The sequence below is a fragment of the Filicampus tigris genome, chromosome 14, assembly GCF_054856515.1.
Source record: "Filicampus tigris isolate MCC_2025a chromosome 14, RoL_Ftig_1.0, whole genome shotgun sequence".
NCBI lineage: Eukaryota > Metazoa > Chordata > Actinopteri > Syngnathiformes > Syngnathidae > Filicampus > Filicampus tigris.
The window spans coordinates 542,745-558,663 of record NC_141230.1 but is presented as its reverse complement, the minus strand read 5'-3'; the positions used below and the strand labels follow the sequence as shown (position 1 = coordinate 558,663).

At 40.9% G+C, this 15,919-nt stretch overlaps 1 protein-coding gene across 6 annotated transcripts in view; it reads right to left on the bottom strand.

Annotated features, from left to right (window-relative positions):
- The window catches only part of ubxn4 (UBX domain protein 4), a 147,772-nt gene that overhangs the window by 49,656 nt on the left and 82,197 nt on the right, over positions 1-15,919 (bottom strand). For all 6 annotated transcript variants that reach the window (XM_086051129.1, XM_086051130.1, XM_086051126.1 and 3 more), the window contains one exon: positions 10,633-10,797. In XM_086051129.1, coding sequence (XP_085907255.1) covers positions 10,633-10,797 — 165 coding nt within the window. The remainder of the gene's footprint in view (positions 1-10,632; positions 10,798-15,919) is intronic.

Below are 15,919 nucleotides of genomic sequence, written 5' to 3'. Positions count from 1 at the left end.
CGATGTCCCCCGCATCCCCCGGGACGTGGGAAAAGTTCTGTCGGAGGTGGGAGTTGAAACTCCTTCTGACAGGGGATTCTGCCAGACGTTCCCAGAAAACCCTCACAATACGTTTGGGTCTGCCAGGTCGGACCGGCATCTTCCCCCACCATCGGAGCCAACTCACCACCAGATGGTGATCAGTTGACAGCTCCGCCCCTCTCTGCGGCCGCAAGTCCGATGATACGACTACAAAGTCGATAATCGAACTGCGGCCTAGGGTATCCTGGTGCCAAGTGCACATATGGACACCCTTATGTTTGAACATGGTGTTCGTTATGGACAATCCGTGATGGGCACAGAAATCCAGTAACCGAACACCGCTCGGGTTCAGATCGGGGGGCCGTTCCTCCCAACTGTCATTGCCCACGTGAGCATTGAAGTCCCCCAGCAGAACGATGGAGTCCCCAGGTGGAGCGCCCTCCAGCACACCCTCCAAGGACCCCAAAAAGGGTGGGTACTCTGCACTGCCGTTTGGTGCATAAGCGCAAACAACAGTCAGGACCCGTCCCCCCACCCTCAGGCGCCCCAATGTACAGGCGCCAAGCCGGGGGGCAATAAGTATGCCCACACCTGCTCGGCGCCGCTCACCCTGGGTAACTCCAGAGTGGAAGAGTGTCCAACCCCTCTCGAGAGGACTGGTACCAGAACCCAAGCTATGCGTGGAAGTGAGCCCGACTATATCTAGTCGGAACCTCTCTAATCTTTGTTTTATTTTTTGTAACAGGCCAGCACATCTCAGTCTGTCCAATCATCTGCTCAGCAATCCCGCATTCAAACTGCCGTGGTTCAACAGGCTATTGTTCACCCCCTCTCAAGGAGTGTTGTCTGCCAGACGACCTTATTACCCATGTGTTGTTTAGGGACCAGCTGGCTTTGAGAACACTGAAGTCTCACTTCAGAAGTAAAGGTAAACAGAAGTAAACCGTTTCAACACCTACCTCACTTCATACACTACCATTTCTTGTGAACAGCCATGTCATCCCGCGTGTGGGTAACTGTAACCATCTCCTTTTTCCAAAATGGTCCTGAACCCTGCCAACTATATCATTACCAAAACTCCGTCCTAGATGTTAGTGCAATAATGGGTTGTTATTTTATTAAATGGATTGTATGTTGTTCTCATTGTGGGAATTGCAAAGAAACTGGATGCGATCAGCAAGACAAAGGGCTGCAAAAAAAATCAATACGTGGATGAAGAGCATCAACACCGCCATCTACTGGACTGCAGCTTCCTATATACATCAGAGAGAGTTGCCAGTTGGAATGCGATTCTGAACCATGTGCGAGACATCCCTACACATGAGGGTCCTCATTATCCAATTTGTGAGCATGAGATCCGCAACACAACGGACAAGAGCAAATGGCTCGAGGCAGCTACACAGCTACAGTGATTTCACTTGAGATCATATTGTACTAATGTTTTCTAAAATTATGTTTACATGTCGTTCGGAGAATCACCAGCTTTTGACAAGTTGGAAAGGTTGCTTTCAAAAAAATGTCCAAGCTTTAACTAAAACTTCTAGGGGACACTCCAAGCATGGTGAGTTCACATTTTATGGAATAAGTTTGACTTAAGTAAATTCATTATTCTTTGTTCCTTATAGATGTTGTAAATATCTTTGTCTTATCCAGCAGTACCACATTGATCACCATATGGGGTGGGGGAAGAAATTTGATAAAATGGTCCCAATAACCTTCTAAAGAACACACTTTTTTCCAGAGCTGGGCAGTCCGTCCCGAGGGCGGAACGGTCCATCCATCCGGGATGCCCATTTTTGGGAGGGAGGATGAGCGGGTGACACGTTTATAAAAGGGGCAGACTAAACAAGGGCGGAGGTGGATTGTAGTCCGGCCCACTAATCGGCCCTCATGCGTGTGACATGGTCGCAAGGCGGCCAGAGTTCATCTCAACTTACTCGGTGAAATGGACAAATGACAAAAATTGACTCCGAACACATCCGAACACTTAAAATGTGCCAATAGTTACCCAACTGCGCAGGAGATTTTTCAACTAGTACGACAAGTGATGAGACCCAACGTCAGAGCCAGCTCACCGGCGAGTGACGCCAGCAGCATGTCACTTGACTGTCCTGCTAGAGGAGTACTTTTGTCAAGTTGGCGAAGAGTGCGCCGGTGTGTTCGGCGACCCTCTTGACAATTCGTCTTATTTTGCTGTTTTTGGCGATTGGTGCTTCATTCACGGACTCTCTGCTGGTGTATGATCGCCAATCTTGGTTGGACTTGTGGTGCGGCGTTGGAGGTTTGGGTACATTTGAGCATGGCTGGGAGAGGACGTTGACTGCTGACATTGTGGCAGTCAGAAAACCTTCGCAGAGTTGAGCAAACAAATACACTGTGCCATTGTCAAAGCAAATAAACGTTGGCGAAACAACTGACGCCATTAACATAACATTACTTTATGTAAGCATGTTAAAATTGATCGCATGTTCGATATTCTCTTAAAGGGAAACTTGGGTGAACTTAACATTGGCACTAATATAATAGGTTTGCATGTAAAAATGACATAAGTACTAAAATGCCCACCTCAAAAGACTGTAGTGATTTAAGGTCTTTTTTTGTGATTAGGTTTACGACAAATTTCCCCGCCCCATTATGTTTTCGGTCTCAGCGGTCTACGTCACGCGAGGAAGGCATGTTTGGTAATATTGCTCGCTATGTCAGTTCTGTTGTCTAAAACGGTGACCGATGGCCACCAAAATGCAAATGCACATTACTACCCTTGTCCACTTCAACCTGTGAAAGTATAAGTGTTCTGCACAATAGTTTAGATTTATTGACATAAAACATGATCACCTCCACAAAAGGCCTTTCAATAAATGTTAGGCAAGCCCCCCTTTGTCCATTTTGATAACTCGTTTGAAGACACATTTTTATTCTTTAGCTTTTGACCCGACGTGAAACTGACAATTTTCTGCTGTTTTCTGGTATTGTATATAAGTATCATTAATTTGTTTTTTAATGTATTGCTTTCACGGTCTTTGTTCTTGTATTATTGCTATTTTGTTCATGTAAAGTGCTTTGTTACAGCTGTAGCTGTTATGAAATGCACTATATAAATAAAGTTGTATTGCATTGTTTTGTATACTGCAGTCAATGACTGCATTATGCATTTGGCACAATTTTTACACTGGAGCGCAATATTTTTGAACTGAAGCGCAATATTAAATTTCCAGTGCTCATACAATACAATACAATACAATTTTATTTGTATAGAGCATAGAGCTGTAACAAAACACTATACATACAAAGAACAAAATAGCCATTATACAACAAGTGGAATCAATAAATTAACATAAAACACCATATATAATAGACACCGGAAAAGAGCCAAAATTTCAGGTGTCAGGTCGGATCAAAAGCCAGACAATAGAAATGTGTCTTGAACCGGGTTTCAAAAGTGGTCAGGGAGGGGGCTTGCCTAACATCCAATGGGAGGTAATTCCAAAGGGAAGGACCAGCAGCCGAAAAGGCGCGATCCCCTCTGAGGCTCCGCTTAGTCCTCGGCACCTCGAGCAGCGCCTGGTCCGCAGACCCGAGGCTGCGGGAAGGTGCGTAGGAGTGGAGGAGCTCTGAGAGGTACGCCGAGGCCAGGCCATTTTATGATTTATAGACAAACAGGAGAATCTTAAATTGAATCCTCCATCTTCCAAGCTCCATTTAGTATGCGGGCAGCAGCATTTTGGACCAACTGGAGACGTTTGAAAGAGGACTGGCTGACTTCAAAATAAAGTGCATTACAGTCATCTAGCTGAGATGTAACAAAGGCATGGATGACTGTTTCTAAATGCTGATGGGCTTTACCTTAGCCAGTTGTCTAAGGTGAAAGAAGCGGGACTTTACAACAGCACTGATTTGCTGGTCCAATTTAAGATCATTGTCCATTTTAAAACCCAAGTTTGAGAGTTTGAGAAGTTGGCTTTAGATATGAAGCCAGGGGGCCCAGGTCAACAAGGTGGGATGTAGACGAGCCACTGGGACCGAACACCATAACTTCTGTTTTCTTTTCATTGAAATTTAAGTAATTCAGTGAAATCCTGTCTTTGATGTTCTAGGCAGGACAAAAGTGGTCTTATGGAGAATGCGTCTTTTTTGCTCAGCGGGATATAAATTTAACAGTCGTCCGCATAGCAGTGGAAGGAAATATCATGTTTTCGAAGGATAGAACCCAGGGGCAGCAAAGAGAAAACCAATGGCCCCAAAATAGAACCCTGTGGAACACCATACGATAGAGGGGCAGAGCGGGACTTAAGGCTAACAGAAAACGTCCTGCCAGCCAAATAGGATCTAAAACGAGTGTTTTTCAAACTTTTTTGAGTCAAGGCACATTTATTTAATTGAAAAGAAATCCCGCGGCACACCACCAGCTGAAATAGTGAAAATAAAAGCTTATTTTAACAATATAAGTGTTATATTGTTTATATGCATATTTTTTAACATTGAAGAATGACGTTTTATCATAACGTAGTAGTATTATAACGTCTTGAATAGGAATTAAATAAACACAAAGAAAAAAGTATTTTATAATGTTTCATATTGATACTTAGTGTGAAACATGGGCCTGTTTGGATAAACATGCATCACTAATTTACTTGTCTCTAAACAAAGACAATTAGCTACCAGCTTCTGCTGCCTGCTGGTATGGATGAGTACTACAATGTAGGAAAGACATGAGGCGCTAGACCGCACAGGCACACAAATTAGATTATTTCCCACGGCACACCTGATAATATCTTGCAGCACATCAGTGTGCCGCGGCACACAGTTTGAAAAACACTGATCTAAACCACTCTAGAGTGCATCCACTTGCCCACTTGGTGTTGCAAACGAGTTAAAAGAATACTATGGTCTACTTTATCGAATGCTGCAGTCAAACACAAGAAAACGAGACATGCATAGTGTCCGGTGTCATTTGTCAGGAGGATGTCATTAAAAACAAGTAACAGGGCTGACTCTATGCTATGCATCTTCTTGAAGCCTGACTGGGAAACCTCCATAACATTATTTTCATCCAAGAAAGATCTTAAAGAGATGGTGGGGCCGGGATGGCCATGTTTTCACGAACAAGTTCATTTTATATATTTTTTGATCCAGAAAACGAAAAGAGTTTCCATTTTCTATTTTATCCATTCATTTTGGAGAAATCAGGAAATAAGTAACTCAATGAATAACTCCCCTTGTTAACCAAGACAATGGCCGCGCCCCCTATCGTTCTATCCTTGTTCGGTCGGAGTCACGCGGGGAACCAATTCCAAACTCTCCATTGGAAATCATTGTACTTTTATTGCTTATAACGTCCAAAAACGGCGATCAATTGGCACCAAAATGTATGTGGACGTTTCATGACCACTTTAACATATCAAAAGGATTAACCTCTCCATGGCTGATTTATATGAGAATGAGGAAATGTGGAAGTCAGCAGAGCTACATAGATTTAAGCTGGGACAAGCGCACACTACTTCTTTGCTTAAAAAATAAATAAATAAATAAAAATCACGGTTAGGACAGGTGAGGCATTAAACACCGGTCAGGATATTTACAGAGACTGAAGTGGGAATGAGTAGACGTGCACATTTAATTTGGATGCGGAATGTCCCCAGTTTTTCGACTTACAACGCGCCGTCCAATTTGTAACAGCCGAAATAGCACTTTCCAATGCGGCCACACTCGGCTGTGCAGTCAGCCTCGGTGGAACTCTTTGTTCGCTGTGCGATGAGGTCTTTTGTCACTCTCACGCTGCATCACTCAGGCAGAAGGTGGTGGCTGCAAGCAAGCAAGCAGGGACACCGCACGCGACTGCTTGCGAGGCGACATAAAGACACAGGCTCATCTTCACCTCCACACGCTGGTAAGGAGCTAATGTTGTTGTGCCAACGCCTTTTGTTTTAACAACCTGAAGCTAGTTGTTGCTATTAGCCGTCCCAATCCTACTGTCAAGCCAAACCTGGAACAACCACCCTCGGTCAGTCAAAGCTCACCAATCACCTTAATTTAAGGCACCTGGTCAGAGTAAAATCCATCACAACCAACTACCATCAGCCAATCACAGTTCACCAATTACTTTTATTTAAGGCACCAGTGCAGCACAAACACTCAACACTGAAAGTTCACTGGAGAGGCTGCTGGTAAAGCCCTTCCTTTTATATTGTTATCGTGATGTTTATTTGGTTTATCTTAAGCTTGGTTGTTCTAATAATGTTTAGTATTTGATAATCCTAAATTTTGATATTTGACTGACGTTTCATCTAATTTTGAATATTTCTAATTTCAGTCGTTAAACAGTGATGACCTGTTCAATCATACCTTTCTTTGTCTAGGTTTATAACTTAAAAGAAGTTCTCCTAAAAGAAGCAACCCAAAGAATCAATAAAAGGAGAAAAAAATACTTTTTGAATTGTCCACGTCCTTTCCAGTGTGCAAATCCTTTTTTCAAGTTTGGGCTAGATTTGAGTTCACCAAAACAACTTAAAAACTTGACTTATAAACCACCAGAGCCTGGACCTGAGGACAAACTGCTTCAGGCATCCAAGGACAAGAGTGGACATAAACAGAATTCAAGATGGCAGACGAACTCTTGGGAAAAACGGTCCAACAGCTCAAGAAAGCAAGGACCACAGCCAAAGGCTGCCTGACCAAGCAGGCCAACTTTATTACCAGAAGAGCAGCCGAAATGACTGAAGCTGGGTTAAAGGAAAACCTTCGACCAACTCTCAGACTGTTTCCGAAAATTTCTGGATGCCAACGAGGATTACACTAGCAGCCTGCTGGCTGATCTGAAGACTGAGGAAGGCGAAGAACCACTTCTTGACCCCCAGCTAAAGACTGACTTACACCAAAATGCCAAAGACGCCGAGGTGAAGTTTTCAGAGGTGAGCGACATTGTCTTAACAAACCTATGGGCAATGTATGGCAAAAGTGAACTTGAAACCTCCATAGTAGTTGCAGAAGATGCATGTGACCGAGCAAGTCATGTACAGGTTGAAAGCAAGAACTTGGAGTGCTATGAAGTGCACTTGTCTCTAATAGAGGAGAGCATTAATGAGGCTACCACTGTGAAGGCAGCCTGGAAGCAATGGATTCCTGAATCTGAAAGATGCTATCTCCAAGCTAGAATGAAGGAGCTAAAGTTAGCCAGGATCAAGCTGAAGCAGAGGAAGGCTGAATTTGTCACTTCACGGAGGATTGAAGAAGACAGAAGAGCCACTGAGAACCCTGGACATGTGAGGGAGAGAACAGTTCCAATGCCGTGAAGATAAAGGCAATTACCCTACCCATTTTCAACGGCTGTAAAAGAGAATTCCATCGATGGAGGAAACACTGGCAGAGTCTCCAAAGGCAAGGAGAGCCAACCCGGATCACCTGAGGTGAGGAGAATTCAGCTCCTGGCGAGTTTTTGACAAAATCCTAAAAGACCTCAGACTGTCAACCTACAACACCGCTGATGAGATATTCAGAGTCCTGGACAACAGGTATGGCAACAAGTCAATCATCGCCATTGAAATTCTGGAGGACCTGGAGAAGACACCTCAAGTGAAGGGGAACCAACTACGGAAGGTAATCAATCTCATACAGTCTGTGGAGAAAGCCTTAGCTGACCTCACAGAATTGGGAAACTCAGGAGCCATAAATAACCCACTGATGATAAAGTACATAGAGAGCAAGTTACCTGACTTTCTCAAAAGAGAAATGGCTTACATTTATGGTTGATCCAAGACAAAATGTCACTTCTGACAACCACTTCAACGAGCTACTAAGATTCCTGAAGAATCAAGAAGAAATCCTTGAGAGAATTGAACAATTAAAGACTGTGGAGAGGATGGAAAGACCAGACCGTCCAGAGAAGAGGTCTGTGAAGAAATATGCCTCAACCAAAACCACAAGGAAAAGTGAGCTGGAAGATGGCTGTGTTGTCTGTGGTGAAACAGGACACAGCGACAAGATTTTCTTCTGCAGGAAAGCTTGGTGAAAAGAAAGCAGCAGTAAGAAAACTGGGAGTTTGTGGCAGATGTCTCAGACACCATGATGATGATGGACATTGCACATTCCTCTGCAGAAACTGCAAAAAGAGAGGAAACTCCTTGGATCATCACTACCTCCTTTGCCCAAAAGGAGGAAAGAAGAGTGATGAGGACAAGAGTGTAAAAGACTACAGCTAAAAAGCCACACTCACAGATGAACAAGAATAACTATTGTCTGAACTCCCTCTAAAAAAGGCAGAGCAGTTCAAGAAGGCTTTCACTAACAAAACTACAGTAACAAACAAGACTTCAGGCCAGTCAAACCTACTGCGGAGGAATGGACTATCAGAACTACCAGTGATTATGATGCTGATGGATCTGACACAAACTATATAACCCACAAGGCTTCTGAGAAGCTGAAGTTGCAGAGGGAGAAGATTACTCTAATTGTCCATGGAATTGGTGGGATGACCATGAAAGTCAATACTGACCGATATCTTCTTCGAGTCAGAGTTAAGACCCTTCGAGGGACAGAGAGAGCGCATGAACTTGTCTGCTACGGTCTGGATGAAATTGCAAAGGTGCACAGTGTCATTGAGCCTGAGAAGTTGCAATGATTCTTTCCAGAGGTTGGACTTGAGGAATTGAGACGACCGGAAGAGATTGAACTCCTCATTAGTCACCGGGAGGGAAGACTTGCTCCACAAAGGGTCAGAGTCATTGGAGATCTTGTTTTGTGGGACAGCCCCCTTGGAAAGACAGTAACAGGAGCACACCCTTACCTGTTTGAGAAGGTGGACATGGCTGTACATAAGTCCAAGACTCATTTCGCTCGCTCCATGAGGACTGCTGCTCCCAGATATGAAGAAGTTATCAAGAGACCAACAGCTGATAAAGCCAAATGCCACAGGAAAACACTGCCCATTCCAAGTTTACTGCTACTAGCAATCGTTCCTGGAGTGGTGGCGATGGGAAAGTATTGGAGCTACATGTGAGCCAAGATGTGGAGGATACCGATGTGGGAACTGCCAACCAGGTGGAAAGGAAATGACCTTGGCAGAAGAGAGGGAGCTTCAGATCATAAAAGAAGGGCTCACCTACATCCAACAGGATTCCCACACATCATCTCCCCACTGGGTTGCAAGGTATCCATGGATCGTAGACCCCACCTCTCTCCCGAACAACCGAGCTGCTGTGCAGCCCACGTTCCTGAAAACTGAAAGACAACTTGGAAGAGATCCCAAGTGGCAAGAGGCATGTAAAACTCAGGTCCATGATATGGTTGAAAGAGGTGCAGCCATCAAGCTCTCAGAAGAGGCAAAAAGCAAATGGAAAGGACCAGTGTCGTATGTCAGCCACCTAGTGGCACCAAACCCTCACTCAGTGACCACACCAGTAAGGATTGTGTGGAATAGAAGTCAGAAGTTCAAAGGAGTGAGCATGAATGACCTACTTTTGAAGGGACCTGATGTCCTCAACCCGGTAAGGGCTATCTTGCTGAGGTTCAGAGAAGGAGTCCATGCAATCACACAGCGAGAGAGTAGTGGGGCAACTCCAACAACTTGGCAGTGCTGGACCAAGACTGGGCCCATGGGGATTGACATGGAAACTGCAGCTAAAAGCTTTTTGGTCAGTTTTTATCTATCAAAATTACATTGAAATGAAATACATTTGAATTTATGCTTGCGTATCGTTTACTGTGATTATCATGCTAACTCTGCATTGATGAATCCGCTAGGCCATGATAATCATTTTCCTGGTCATATTTATGACATACCAGGTCCTTGTTGCATGAGTTTTGGATGGGTTCAAAATGAGATGTTTCAAGCCGAGGCATGAAAATTGATCAAAGTTAGAAATTGTGAAATATACAACGGTTTTAAAATGACAGTTAAACAGGAAGCCAACGCAAAAATTTTTTTTTCAAGAATATGTTCTATGCAAGCCCACGAGTTGAAACGGCATTCTGATAAATATTTTGTTTGTGGGCGGCCATTTTGTCTTCTGTCGACTGAAAATGACATCACAACTGCTCACAATGATCAATCAGACATGTTTTCTGAATCTGAGCCGTGATTGGTCATTGTGATGTCATTTTCAGTCGACAGAAGACAAAATGGTCGCCCTCAGAGATGGCTAAACACGAGTGCATTTTGCTGCTTAACTTATATTGCACAAACTCAAAATTAATCAGAATGTCGTGTTTCAACGAGTGGGCTTGCTGGGAACATATTCTTGAAAAAAATGTTTGGGTTGACTTGCGCTTTAAATAGGCTCAAATCTAACTTTAACTTAATGAATTGAGTCTTACCAGAAATTGGAGCGGAAAGGCAGATACTTCCCATATAAAGCCTCTAGAGGCAAGCGGGAGTGATGCAGGCATTCCTCTTGAATCACTAATACTCAACACTCTGACGAGCGACCCCCTATTCTCGCTACATTAAGTAAAAATTAATGTACACCATCACGATGCAATGCATTATCAAATCCAATTGTTGATAAGCCAACTGTGATTTAATCAAATTGTGAGACTAGTAAATGCAGTTTGCTATGCTATTATCCTTTGCACAGTGTTTTTTGTGTGTGAAGTAATGCAGAATGAAAGACTTATTACCATAGCAATTTGTTGTTTGACCCTCTCCCTGGCAACTTTATCCACCACTCGCTCTCGGTTTCTCTCCTCCAGGATTTGTTTGGTCTTTTCTTCTTCCCTCTTAAAGTTGTGCATATCCTTTGCCATCTTCTGCTTCTCCTTTGGCTTTCTGCTCTCCTTCTCCTTCTGTAGGAGAGGACATAACAAGGACACACTTCGTAAAAAGTCATTTTGGTTGGGCCCAGAGAACACACACGTTCAGCCGTAGGTTCGTTGTTCTTGAATTGGGACTAAATGTGAACGAAAACTCACCAAACTATGCACACACATCGGGCCTGGCGAAAAATTTGATATTTTGAAGTCGCCATACTCGAGTACTGAAAAACGGGATCTGTAGAGCCCCCAAGAGCCCCTTGATTTTTTCATTAAAGCCCAGTCCCGGTAAGTTTGACCTATGGCTACAAAAACTGGGAGAAACGAGGAGCACCCACAGATGTACAAAAATTATTTCGTCGCCATGCCCTAACATGTACAGGAAGTGAGTTATGAGTATTTTAATGTACAATTTTGGCAATTTGTGCTAATTTGCAGGGGTCATACATTTGCCTCCTCGTCGTAGACGGTTTACCCGATTGACCTCAAAATTGGGTTGTACCATCTCAACACTTGGGACAGTAACAGAGAAAAATATTTAATGTTTTCGACAGGCTAAACTTTGAGTTTCATAATTCTCTCTTAACAAAGGATTCTGGGTTGTACGTTTCACCTAGATCTACGAAAATTTGGCGGTATACGTCACAGCAGAAGACCTACATAAACGTCTTTATTTGCCATATGCTACACCTTATAGGAAGTCCACCATTTTGATTTTACGTTGGAATTTGTTGCAATTTTTGGGCCTATGTTTCATCAAAGCCCTGCCCTGGTAAGTTTGACCTACGGCTATGAACACTGGGAGGCACGTGTACCCCCCTCAGACGTACAAAAAGTCTTTGGTATCCATGACCTAATATGTAAAGGAAGTGAGTTATGAATATTTGCAATTACAACTTTGGCCCATTTGTGCACATTTACAGGGGTCATACATTTGACTCCTCGTTCAAGATGGTTCACCTGATTGACTTCAAATTTGGGTTGTACCACGTGGGATAACAATAGGGAAAATATTCTAGATTTTCGAAACTCTATATGACGGGGGCTGAGCATCAAACTTAGCATTTCATAATTCCTTCTTAATGAAGGATTCTGGGTTGTACGTTTCACCCACATCTATGAAAGTTTGGTGGTGTTTGTAACAGCCTAAGATCTACAAAAACGTCTTTTATAGCCATGTGCTAAACCTTACAGGAAGTCAACCATTTTGAATTTACTTTGGAATTGTCGCAACCTTTTGGGGCTTTCATTGTGGTCATATTTTAACGAACTATTCCAAGAGCATTTATCCGATCGTGTTCAAACTTTGCATGCTACATCTAATCTTTATGTTTAAGATGAAGTTATTGAAATCTTTTAATTTCGTTGTACGATGTTGTCTTGGCGATGCGCTACAAAAAAAAAAAAATATATATATATATATATATATATACAAATATATATATATATATATATATATACACATATACATTTATATACAGTGAAGGGTTTTATTATTAGTTTGTGGAGACATATACATGTATGGCTAGTGAAGGGTTTTATTATTAGTTTGTGAAGATATCTAAATGTATTTTAACCATTTATTAATGATTCAAAGTTGTATTACAAATGAGTAGAAGTAGAGCTGTTTCAAGGTTGCAGTATCAGAGGAGCGGATGTATCAGCGGAACACAATGTGTGGGAGGTTTGATGGTACCAGGTGCCGCCAGTGAAAAAACAGGGAGACAAAGGCGAGCCACAGTTTCTCTTAAGGCCCCGGCCTCTTGGAATGCAGATAACTTGGTGTTTTCAGGAGCTACAACCAAGCGAGTCATGTGCACAAGAAAAGGCGTCATCTGAGACGGCGGGGAAAGAGAACCAATCAGCATCTGAAGAAATATATTGCAGATACCATGTAACTAATGAAATGATCGTGGCTAGTGTTTTTGGTGTGTTTGATTTGCATATTGTTTTTTAGAACTGTTCGGGGCAACTCGGGTGTGGTGTCGCTCTCTGATGGCCACAGGAGCGCACAGATCTGTATTGAGAGGGAACCGAGCCCCCGATACTGTATTGGCTTTTGCTGTTAGGAATAAAATCTTGGTGATTAGGCTGATTGGCTTTCTGGTCTTCTCTCTTACGGAACGAGCACGCATAATTGTTAGGTAAGGTGAAGCTAAGGTTAATGTCGGTTCAAATATTAAATATATGGTAAATAATTTGGAGTCAGATAATTAGGGTAAATATCGTGATTTAGACCTTAAACCTAACAACATATATATATATATATATATATATATATATATATATATATATATATATATATATATATACTTACATATATATATATATATATACTTACATATGTAAATAGATACACATATATACATATATGTATCTAAATATATACACACATATATATATATGTATATAGACACACATACATATATATATATATATATATATATATATATATATATATATATATATATATATATATACATATATTATATATGTATACATACATATATATATACATATATACATATACACACGTACATATACATACACATATATATATATATATATATATATATATATATATATATATATATATATATACATATATATATATATACAGTGATCCCTCATTCATCGCGGTACATGTCTGTTACTCTGTTAAAACCGCCGCTATAAGTGAAACCTGTAGAGTCGGACTTATGATTATTATTTTATATGATATTTATTGTACAGTTTTATTTTGGGGGCTTTGCGCCTCTGTTACGCTGTTGCGGACCCCAACATGGTTCCCAATACTTCTAAATACCTGTTAAACAATCAATTTAACTATAAAAATGGAAAATGAAGAATATAAATACCAAGCTTGCAGGCTGTGATCAGAATTTAGCTTCGACCGACCGCGGCAGCTGACGAGCACGACGGAACGTTCGCTAAAAAATACGTTAAAGTTTTAATTTTTATCATAAAATGGACTTACCTTAACTAGAATGCCATAGTATAATTTAGACAATCCTGCACTTTAAAACAGTTGTCGTCGTGAAAAGTGAAAGTAAAAGGGGCCGCTTCTTCTTCTTCTTCCTTCCTTCCTCTTCGCTTGCTTTTTCTTCTTCTTCTCCTCCTACTTCATTACAAAAACGAAGAAGAAGCATGGTCGCCGGGGGGACCATGCATTAACTTTATCTTTGCACAATAACATCAATAAAGTCCTTTGGATAAAATGCAACACGGGATTGTAGTCAAGGTAAATTGTTTTAAGACAACCTCAGACAAACTAACAAACACTTTCACACTTTATTTGGCGATGTCTTAAGTAGTGTTGTAACGATACCAATACAGGTATCGGCAAGTATCCCGATACTGCATTAAAACGCTGGTATCGCCATCGGCGAGTACTAACAAATGAAGCGCCGATGCTGGTTATTGATACTGGTATCATTCTTTGAATGCAGTGCGCATATTTGAGAGCCACACACTGAAGGGAAACAGAAGAGCCTTATCCAATTGCACTACATGTTAATATCTAGCCTATGTCGCAATCTCACCAGCACGAAGAGCTATGGAAATAGGCTGTTTATTCAACACACATATTCTGTTTGTGTATATGTTACAACAAAGGGCTGTGCAATTAATCAAAATTCAATTACATTTTTGATTATTACACTCCACGATTACAAAATTGGCATAATCGTAAAAAAACGATTATTAATACAAATTTTTTGTTGTTTTGAGGCATGCGCTCACGAGCTACTCCGTTGCGCCGCCCTCTCCAAGCTAGCTAGCTAGCGAGCTAGCCAGCCATCCAGCCCGTACCCCGCACCCGGCAAGTAACACTGCACACACTCCTACTCAACGTTTTAACAGAGTAACAGACCTAAAAATGGCACACGAATCGCCACAGGAACGACATGTAAACAAGCAAGGCAAGTCGAAATTGCTTATTTGCCGTGGAAGACTGCAAATATATATATATATATATACACATATATATATATATACATATACATATATATACATATATATACATATATATACATGTATACATGTATACATATATGTATACATGTATATATATATGTATACATGTATATATATATGTATACATATATATATATATATGTATACATATATATATATATATATGTATACATATATATATATATATATATACATATATATATATATGTATACATATATATATATATATACATATATATATATATATATATATATATATATATATATAGTGTGTGTGTTTGGGGCAACGCGTTACAAAAGTAACGCAGGACTGTAATACATTACATTTAGGCAGTAACGACGTAATATAACTTGTCACTCCGATTTTTTTTGTAATATTACAGTTACTGAGTCGGTATTGCGTTACAAATTTCGGGACTGTAATACATATGTTGACATCTGTATTTTACATTTAACAAGTAGGTCTGTTTACAACATCACTTGATAATAAGTTATTACTACCAGCAATGGTTAAATAAAAAGTTACTGTCGCAGTTGGAGCTTCACGTAACAACGTGAGTGCGCGAGTCAACTCTCTGCCATGTAATTCGATTGTCTTTGCACCATTGACAATACCTAAGAGGGCTGAGAAGTTATTTTTGTGACAATAATTACTGTCACAGTTTCAAAAAATAAAATGCAAATCATCAATACAAAATACAAGCAGGAACAAACCTACGTAAAACGAAGCGAGTAAACTGCAAAAAAAAATAAGTCACTATGCTTTTTAGATTTAATGAACTTAGTGCCATCAATTGCCATATGTAAAACGTAGTGATTTTGATTGGCTGTTCACAATCAAAATGCAAATCATCTGCCGGTGACAAATGACGTCACGCTATGGCACCATCAATCGGACAAACTACATAGACGCCAATATTAGAGTCTGATGCGCTCGTTTCTTATTTACCATTTTTTTCAAATCACCTCGAAACTTTGTCTCCATGTAGTAAAAGAAAATTAGAACTATCTGAACTTTCAATTATTATAAATAGGAAAAATAATAATGAAAAAGGAAAAAACATTTAGTCAGGTCAGTTTTGACTTCAATACATAGTTTTGCTTTTATTACACATGCCTTGTCTGTGTGTATCTATCTATCTATCTATCTATCTATCTATCTATCTATATCTATCTTGTT